Genomic DNA, 9,363 nt, shown 5'->3' with positions numbered 1-9,363 from the left:
AAATTTGATAAATTTGATTGGCAAAACATTAAATGAAATCAAATAAATAAAACAAATACAGACAAATAAATAAATAAATCACATCAAATAAAACATATAAATTTGTATGATTTTTATATAATTTTATTTGTTGAACATATTATTTAATAATGTACATAATTAATTAATTAGAAATTAATAATTAACATTATTTTTGAATATTTTTAAATATTTTTTACATAATTAAATATATTAATAATAATTATTTATCATAATTAAATTTATTGATATTTTTAACTGACATAATCAGTAATATCTGCCAGATAATCGAAGCTGGCTTTTTGTTCCTTTTTTAGTAGTATTATGTCTTCGTCATATCCTTGTTTACTACTTACAACCTCTTATTTTGAATTAATTTAAGATGAATTATTTGAATATGTGGAAGAATTCGAATTCAAAGCTAATCTGGACCATTTAAAGTAGATAAATAGAGCTAAAATAGAACAATTAATATATACATTTAATAGTGTGTTTGCAAGAGATAAATATGATATCGGAACTGTCCGAGATTATTAGGCCCGAATATAATTATCCACAGAAAAATACTGCTCATTTCTAAACTAACGATGGGCTGCCAACCTGAATTTTGCACAACTCCCACTGTCCTGGGTGCGCAAAGTCGCAGCGGGTGTTACGCAATTCCGATCATTACAGTCGGACCTTTAGCTGTTTTGTTGGTTCAACGATGAATCTCAATAACAAGTGCCAGCTGTGATGATCACAGCGATGATAAGCTGATGATGTATGAGGCATCATCGAGAATTCGACAAGTGACATATGTGCTTGTACATTATTTTGCATATTTATAAATAAGATGATCAAAAAACATGTATATTAAAGACTTACTAGTGTAAAAGTAATGTGCTCAGATGTGGAGAGATGGATATTTTTTTTTCAAACACAACGAAAATTGTTTGTGGAAAAATAATAACTTTTATTGTTACTGTATCTTGTTTTTCAAATCAAAATAAATAATAATGATTAACAAAATTAGGATTAGATGTTATCATCGTATATTACAATCGTTATACGAGTCTCATCCGTACCCTCTGCCATCATTATTATCATGAATACAAGTGAAAAAAATCACTCAAACTGATCGAACATGATCTCTTCCATTCTGTACATCTATCAGCATTCATACTTAAATTGAATAACTTAATAATTATCTAGTAGAGGTATCCACCGTTGGAGTCCTGGGCTTGTTGGTGGTGTTCAACGACGTGGTGCTCGTGGTGCTCGGAGGTGGTCTGGGAGGATCCACTGATTTGGTGGCTTGGGGCGACTGGAGCTGACTGTTGTACGTAGACAATGGTTGGCTTTTGGACTGGAGCTGGGGCTGCTGGCACGTATACTTTTTGTGGTTGTGGGGCAGGTTGTTGTGGCAAGTAGTTTTGAGATGGGACTTGGACTGGGGCTGGGGCTGGGCGTTGGGGCAGGTAGTTTTGGGATGGAACTTGGACTGGGGCTGGGCGTTGGGGCAAGTAGTTTTGGGATGGAGCTGGTTGTGGGTGGGCTTGTGGAGCTGGGGCTGGCAAGTATTGTTGGACTGGTGCTTGCTTCATGAAAGATGGGAGACGGATCTGGGGCAACATTGGGAGCATGTGCATCAAACCACCTGGAAATTAAAAAATATACATTTTTTAGCATAATTCCGATGGTTGTTTAACAAAAAATTAATTCGTTCATACTAACCCAATTTCTGGTTAAGCTTCTGGGAGAACTGGTTGTTGTTCAACTTGGATGTGAAATGGTTGGCGATTTGACCGAGCTGTTGGCTTGGGAACTGGAAGCTTGGGACTAGAAAAAACAGATTGTGGTTTAAAATTCGAAACTTAGTCGGTTGAATTTTTATAAGTTTGTATCAATACTTACGAGTTTTAGCTGGAGCCTGGTGTTGTGGCAAGTAGTGCTGGGATGGAGCCTGTGGGGCTGGGTGGCTTGGAGCTGGGTGTTGGGGAGCCTGATGTTGTGGCAAGTAGTTTTGGGATGGGGCCTGTGGGGCTGGGTGGCTTGGGAGGGCCTTTGGTGGTCCATAGACTTGGTGTGGCACATGGGTTGGAGCTGGGGTCTGGACTGGCACGTATGTGTGAACTGGAGCTGGGGCTGGAGCTGGGGTCTGGACTGGCACGTATGTGTGGACCGGAGCTGGGGCTGGAGCTGGAGTCTGGACTGGCACGTATGTGTGGACTGGTGCTGGGGCTGGTTGGTAGTGGACTGGAGCTGGCTCGTAGTGGGCGACTGGAGCTGGAGCTGGAGCGGGCTCGTAGTGGACTACTGGGGCGGCTTGGTGTTTAGGTGGTCCATATTCCTCATGTGGGACTGGGGCTGGTTGGTGTCTTTCGTAACCGTGGTCGTGCTGTTAACAATAAAAATGACGATGAGTCAATCGCTCATTTCAAAATGTTTCTACGCTCGAAGAGCTATTTCACACTTACGCTGCCTTCTGGCTGGAATGGAGTTCCGTAGCCGGTTGATGGAAGTTCGTAGCTGCCCTGGGGTTGTTCGTGGACGGGGTATCCTACCTCACGATCATGGTGAGCGTGATGGTGTTCACGGTGGTACTCGGTACCGTAACGCGGATCACCGGGGAGGATGTCGGCGAATGCCGAAACGGCGAAGAGGGCCTGTAGAAAGAGAGAAATTAGTATCAAGTGTTCAGCTCATAACTGCAGACGATGTTATTCACTGTAATGCTGTATCAAGCGGTCGGTGCGCGTCGTTTAATTTTTTTTATTCTTTTTATTGCTCCGCGTAAAAAGTAACAGTAGGCTCTATTTTTTTTTACAGACACGTTGACCTTGCGAGTGAAAGAAGAAGAAAAAAAATTTATAAAGTTTCACTGTAATTGATCAGAAGCACCGCGCGATCGATGGACTCGAAAAATCTCAATTGATCAAATTCGTTTTTTTAATCGAACGAACACTTGTAAACTCGTGTTTGACAATCGTTTGATCTCGTTTTAAATCGCACTAATCCGCAAAACTGTATCGTATAAATCACACTTGATCCGAGGCACAAAATTTATTCCGCAAAAACCACAAGATTCACTGATTCCAAGTTAATTTCTCGACGAGCCACTTTTACGTATGTATGTATTGTGTGTAGGGTAGACTATGTAGGCAAACTCACCAAAACCAGAAGAGTGGACTTCATGTTGGTTGTTTGCTGATGATGCTCAGAATGATTTTACTCGGCCGGACGCCCAGCTTTTATACTAGAAAAAAATCCTCCGATTCTCGGGCCCGGTCCTGTCGCGCATCTTCCTCCTCCTCCTCCTCTTCCCTCCCGCACGGGCGATCATCTCACGATGTCGGGATAAACGCACATCGAAATTCGTACACACACACGAGCGCGCATCATCTCTTTCGCAACGTATTATAGTACACAGGCAAAAGCCGACGAGCGACCGGTAGTATGTGTTGTTGTATGCGTGTACGCGAAGATACACATATCGGCATTGAATCGCAGAGATCGAGACGATCGGAGCTCTCTTCTTTCTCGGCGTCTTTTTTTTCGCGCTCGCGAAGGTCTCGCCACGATGATAGCAATGTACGGGAGACTGTATTATAATAAATCTATACACAAGTGGATTCTCGTACTCGCATTACTTTTTTTCGTACTTGTCTCGAGTGCAAGTTTATTGCTCGGTTTCACAAGATGCAATTGTTTTTTTTTCGAAGATTCTAATTGCTCTACGTTATTTTTTTTCAGCATTACTTTTATCTCGTATAAAAGGATCGGCTCGAAAAATTCTCTTTCTATATATTATCGAATTACGCGCGTTTTACGCTTCATACGATTTATTGAAATTCAGCTTACTACAAAGTGGATGACCTTCCACGAGTGTTCATTCGTTTTTTTTTTGACATTTTCCTCCTTTTTTTTCTCTCTCTCTCTCTCCTTTGATTTAGTTTATGGCAGTCGCGCGCATGAATCAACCTTTAATAATCCGAGAATATACACGGACGCGTGAAAAATAACGATACGTTACGCGTCTGTTATTCCTAGTTTTTAATTTCCGAAAAATAAAAAATAAGATTGTAAAGCATCGATACGTTCATCATCATCGTGGTGCCAAAAAAAAGAGCGTACGTGACAAATAGTACGAACTTTAACAACAATTTCGAAACCTCGCGATCGAAAAAATGCAAAAAGTACATCGTGATCTGTGCGTGTGCCATTGAGCATTTCGAAAAAAAAAAATACGTACAGTCGCGACATTGCCGACACTATCTGCCACGAAAGTGAAAGTAATATACATTGGGCGCGCGCGCGCCTTCAAGACAGGCATATGAAATAATATGAATGGAAAAAAATTGAACGTACATCTCTGATAGCGAAATGATCTTCGATTTTGATCTGCGCAAGGCCTAGATCGATCTTTCAACTCTATTTCAATGTGCGTAATTTAATCGATCGGCGATCGATTCTTTGCCGATTTTTACATCCGCTGCAAAGCTCGAACGTTCTACTGAACTATTTAGACTCTTTATTTTAAGTTCAAAGATCTCTGAGAATACAAATTGCTTTATTAATCGCTTTTATGTACCTGCCGACATCCCATTGATCTAACATAACATAATTGGCTTTCCGTGTAAACGCGTCGAAATCGGCATTAGATCGTTAAATAGCATCAATACGAACTACGAAAAAAAGAAAAATATTTTCTCACGAATTATTTTTTTTTTTTAACGATCCATGTGCATATTACATTTTGACGCGGAGCAATGATCTCGTTTCGTTAATGGTATTTCAATATACATCATCGGCAGAAATGTAATTATTGTTACAAAATCATGCGGCGATCACCGCACGAGAAAGAAATTTCGGCACTGACCAAAATCTTCCTTCTTCATCTTTTTTTTGTCACATTTGCAAGTTTGCGGTTCGAATCTCGATCGAATAAATGCCATACTTTTTTGAGAGAGAGAGAGAGAGATTAGCATAGCGAATTTAAAAAATCGGTACGATCTTTTTTTGGGGTCTCTCTCTCGTTGAATAACTGTGCGTGCTGCTGCTGCTGTCTTGTACCCAAAAATAGCCTCGAAAAATGAATCCGAATGTACGAATCCAGTCCTTTTCTACAGCGACTGATTACTGAGGGGAAATTTAGTAAGAAGATTGCAAAAAAAAGTGAATATAAATATTCAGAAAGAGAAGTTTTTACATATCTTTCTCTTTTTCAGAATTTCATTGCGTCGCGCGATCGTCGCGGCCATGTGTGCTGCTATTACACAAAGTCGGTATAAATTAATCGCCAAGATATCGAAACGAGGTAAACTCGGTGATTCGAAGCACATTCGTAAGCGCAAAAAAATTTTTGCAAAAAAAAATCAAATCAACCCTCGAGGTTGTTGAAAAAAAAAGATAACAAAGGCATTAGGACTGCTCGGCGGACTTCAAATTTTGCCCAAGGCCGATCGGCGATGTCATAAAAAAAAATTGAAGATTATTGTACGATTATATAACTGGTTTCGCCTATTGTGATATAACATATATAACGTCTAGTCCTGCTCGTGCCACACACACACACACACACTCACGCGGACGAAAACAAGTCCAAGCGAATTTCTATAATAATCTTCCTTATACGCTTCGTTTTGCGTATTTCACCGTTGACACGCGGGACTCGTGCAGGCCCGCGATCGTCTAGGCAGCCATCAATAAAAAGACCTTTGTGATTTCTCCGAACGACAACCCGACGATATTAATGATCTCGATTTATAGGTGTATACACGACTGTCGATTCCACACTCGCCAATATCTACATCGCTTTTAACGACGGCGCAATGTCAATGTGAAATGTTTTCGAGGATGAAAAAATTAAGGTGTATAGGACCTTATTAGACGGCCTACGACGATGATGCGCGAAAAAATACATATGCGATGATCCAATTTTTACAGAGAGAAATATAAAGTCGAGCATTGTGTTCTCGCTCTAAAGCGATGATCAATCGACTTTTAGATTTTGTGCATAGCGCAAATGTTTGCGTAGTGACGATTCGTCAAAATTTATTATGCATTTGAAATTTTTCATTGCGTAACCGCGTTGTTCGTTAATTTATCAATTTTTAATAAAATGTTTATAGAGTCGTATTAGAGTTCATTTCTCAATGAAATATATAAATAAAAACGCAAGCTAGGCTTTTTTTCGATCTCTCCAGTCCAGTCACACTTCATTCCAACGCGATGAAAATCATTATAAAGAAATATTTTTATGGCTTTTTAATATGGAGAAAAAAAATTGTTTTAACATTCGAATTCTTTATTGGCTATTTTTCTCATGCATTTGATGACAAACATATGGTCTAAATGTAAGATCCTGCGATGTTACTTCTGCGCTATCTCGTAGAAATTTGACAAAAAGTCCATTACCAAAATGAATGAAGACTGTCTCTTTTCGAGCGACCATACTCAATCTGGAAAAAAAACAATCAAATATAATTGAATGAAAATTTTAATTCAACTTTTTTTCGTACTTATAGTAAATATTATGTTACATCAAGTTTGAAATAAAAATTAGTACCAAGTCCATAACTATTGAGAATAGTGATAAACAGCAGGTGGTGATCAATAACCATTGGATATTAAAAATTTTTATGCATATTGCATTGCAATCAGTCAAGTGCTACTCTATCAACTTTATCGAGGTTGAGTCGAAATGTATTTTTGAACCTGCACTATTATTACAAAGACCTGGGAATCTTTTTTAACATTCATTTCTCGAGAGCACAATAAAACTTTCCTCGAAACTCGTCTATTTACGGATCTATAATTATGCATTCCGTAAATATCGTTTCATATGCATTAAAATGATACATTATCAAGAGCGGAGAAGAAATTCATTTCGAGAAAAATGCCAATTATTTCAATAAGTCCGAGGCGCCCGAGAATCTAAATTTACAATTTCTGTGCAATATCTCGCGAAAAAAAAAACTGAATACGTTTAGTATATATTTTCTTCATCTCGCGACTCTAAATCGTCGATTATCAGATTAATTCTTGCGAATAACTTTGTATACCGATATCAGCTCTACTTTCTCGTAAATTATGATTTACGCCTCGCGGTCTATACACTTTTTTTATATAAATTCAAAAATGACGTAACGAGGCGCGGTGTACAGGTCTCGTGTCAAAGTCAGAAATTAATATTCTTTCATTTCGTCAACGCCTTTACTTTCTCATCAAAAGAAGATTGTATGTATAATTGCATAATTGAATTGGCCGAAAATAGAGATATCATAGTTGGCTTGAATTCCGAGTTAATTTGTAATTTTTAGTGCTCGACAATTGCATGTAAAAATAAATTCGAACTAGAAAAATTATTTTATCACTTGCTAATGTCAAGGAAACTATATGCTTAAAAATGTAACAGTAATAGTGAATTTTTCTAAAGCTAAAAATGCAATCGATTTCGGAAATGAAGCGATAATAGTCGAGAAATCTGATGTCTGTTACTGTTATTTTAAAGTAGCTACTTCCATACGCAGACACTTTCCCGTTGTATTAACTCACACATTGAAAGTATTGAGGTATATGCCCCTATTTTCGGTTAATAATTAATATTGTACGTAAAATAAATTTAAAAAAAATTGGCTTAACGAATCTTCAAACGAAATATATTATTTAAATTCAGATATTAAATTTCAATTCTATATGAAAAATTATTTCAAATTTGAGCGAAAATAGGGCGTATACCATATGATATCTAACGTTTTGTTAAGGGGAGGGATAGGGTCTGGTTCGATGGTTTTCGAGCTGGATTTTAATAATTTTTTTTGAGCGCATAGTAAAATGAATTTACCTATAAATTATATACATTATAAATGGTTATTTGAAAAACATTTAGTTAAATTTTCAGCTGAAAATAGTGAAAAATAAGCTAACTACAGCAAATTTTCTCGCAAAACTGAAAAAAAAGATCGATCGCGGTGGACACTGTAACTGAAAATCTACTCGACCGATTCTTTCCAAATTTTTCTCACTATTTATCTACATAAATTATCAGGTAATGACGTCGAGATATTTCGTTTAAAATGATTTTTGAGTTGTTGGCATCATTTTGATGGGGGAAAAAATGACTTTTTTGAAAAGATGAAGGCAAAAATTCATCATACATGGTGGTAAAAAACATTTAAAAATGCAAAAAGTTAAATCATCTCGACGTCATTACCTCATATATTATCTACTTAAATAGTGTATAAAATATGAAGTTGATCGGTCGAGTAGATTTTGAGTGATGGTGTCCACCGGATATTTTTTACGTTGCATGTGAAAATTTACTGTAGCCAGCTTATTTTTCAGTATTTTGGGCTGAAAATTTTATTGAATATTCTTCAAATAACTATTAATTATATGTATGATTTATGGATCAATTCGATTTACTATATGTCCAAAAAAAAAAAAATTTTTTTGAAATTTAGTCAAGACCCCTATTTAGTTTAATACACGTTATTTTAATACACGACCTTGATTATGGCGGTCTGCTGCTGCTTCGAGCCCGGCGGCGGAAATTGCATATTGAACATCGGCAATATGATCGGTATCCCGATAACGTAGGACTGCTGCTGTTGCGGCTGCTTTTCGGACTGTTGTTGGGGCGGCTGCTGCTGCTGCTGCTTTTGGGGCTGTTGTTGCCACTCCTGCTGTTGTTTTGGGGGTGGCGGTGGTGGTTGCGGCTCCTTCTGCACTACCGTCTCCGGTCTCGCTACCTCATGGACGTCGTCGTCGTCGTCGTAGTCCATCTTTCGCATCTCGTCCATCTGCTTGTTGATCTCGTCCAAGGCGTGCGGATCGCCCTTCATGATGTAATCCTCGCCCGGTGCCGAATTCTTTCCTCCTCCCGACGAACGTTGACCCGCGCGCTGCGGGGGCGGCGCCGGTTTATCGTTCACTTCGTTCGATACCTTTCCGCCGTCATCCTCCAGCGATGAGTCCCCCGAAGACCAGGGCTTCTGCTGGGGCGGCGGCGGCTTGGGCACTCGTTCGATCACCTGGTCGATCTTGTGATACGGATCGCCGCAATTTCTCGCCTCGGCGGCAGTGATCGCGAGCAACAGAAATATCTACGAGAACATATAGAAATCGGATCATATCGGAACCTTTTGTACAAAACTTGGTTGCTTCGCAAAAATACCGTCGATGATTTCATGTAGCACAGGCTGGCAAACGCGTACGACTGCATTTTTTTCGTATGCGCAACTTTACGGTATGTTTACAAAAAAGAAAAAATCTGCATTTCCGTGGGCAATGAATCAATGTCGAGCTGATTGCGTGTGGCAGGTGTACTCGATTGAATCGTACGAAAAAAACAGTTCCGTT

The 9,363-nt window shown here is 38.7% G+C and overlaps 2 protein-coding genes across 2 annotated transcripts; both read right to left on the bottom strand.

Moving 5' to 3' along the window:
• Positions 1-1,208: 1,208 nt before the first annotated feature.
• On the bottom strand, positions 1,209-3,195 carry LOC106651722 (extensin-like). The gene is made up of 5 exons (XM_014370368.1): positions 3,172-3,195; positions 2,478-2,666; positions 1,915-2,398; positions 1,735-1,839; positions 1,209-1,657 (listed from the first exon to the last, which is right to left on the bottom strand). The coding sequence occupies exons 1-5, from the start codon at positions 3,193-3,195 to the stop codon at positions 1,209-1,211; spliced, it is 1,251 nt and encodes a 416-aa protein (XP_014225854.1).
• A 3,091-nt stretch (positions 3,196-6,286) lies between these two features.
• Positions 6,287-9,252, bottom strand: LOC106651751 (nuclear transcription factor Y subunit beta-like). The gene is made up of 3 exons (XM_014370404.1): positions 9,179-9,252; positions 8,511-9,107; positions 6,287-6,461 (listed from the first exon to the last, which is right to left on the bottom strand). Exons 1-3 carry the CDS (start codon positions 9,224-9,226, stop codon positions 6,414-6,416), a joined length of 693 nt encoding a protein of 230 aa, XP_014225890.1. The 5' UTR covers positions 9,227-9,252; the 3' UTR covers positions 6,287-6,413.
• Between the last annotated feature and the right edge of the window lie 111 nt (positions 9,253-9,363).

The sequence above is a fragment of the Trichogramma pretiosum genome, unplaced genomic scaffold (genome assembly GCF_000599845.2).
Source record: "Trichogramma pretiosum strain Unisexual culture from Peru unplaced genomic scaffold, Tpre_2.0 scaffold89, whole genome shotgun sequence".
Lineage (NCBI taxonomy): Eukaryota > Metazoa > Arthropoda > Insecta > Hymenoptera > Trichogrammatidae > Trichogramma > Trichogramma pretiosum.
Note: the sequence above shows the minus strand (reverse complement) of the source record. Positions and strands in the feature narration are given on the sequence as shown.

Coding starts and splice junctions, on each gene's coding strand:
- LOC106651722 (XM_014370368.1), bottom strand. CDS start 3,195: ATGAAGTCCACTCTTCTGGTTTTG. Junction 2,667..3,171: donor AGTCCACTCTTCTGGTTTTG/GTGAGTTTGCCT, acceptor CTCTTTCTACAG/GCCCTCTTCGCCGTTTCGGC. Junction 1,840..1,914: donor CCAGGCTCCAGCTAAAACTC/GTAAGTATTGAT, acceptor TGTTTTTTCTAG/TCCCAAGCTTCCAGTTCCCA.
- LOC106651751 (XM_014370404.1), bottom strand. CDS start 9,226: ATGCAGTCGTACGCGTTTGCCAGCCTGTGCTACATGAAATCATCGACG. Junction 9,108..9,178: donor GCTACATGAAATCATCGACG/GTATTTTTGCGA, acceptor ATGTTCTCGTAG/ATATTTCTGTTGCTCGCGAT. Junction 6,462..8,510: donor AGCAGACCGCCATAATCAAG/GTCGTGTATTAA, acceptor TTTTTTTTCCAG/ATTGAGTATGGTCGCTCGAA.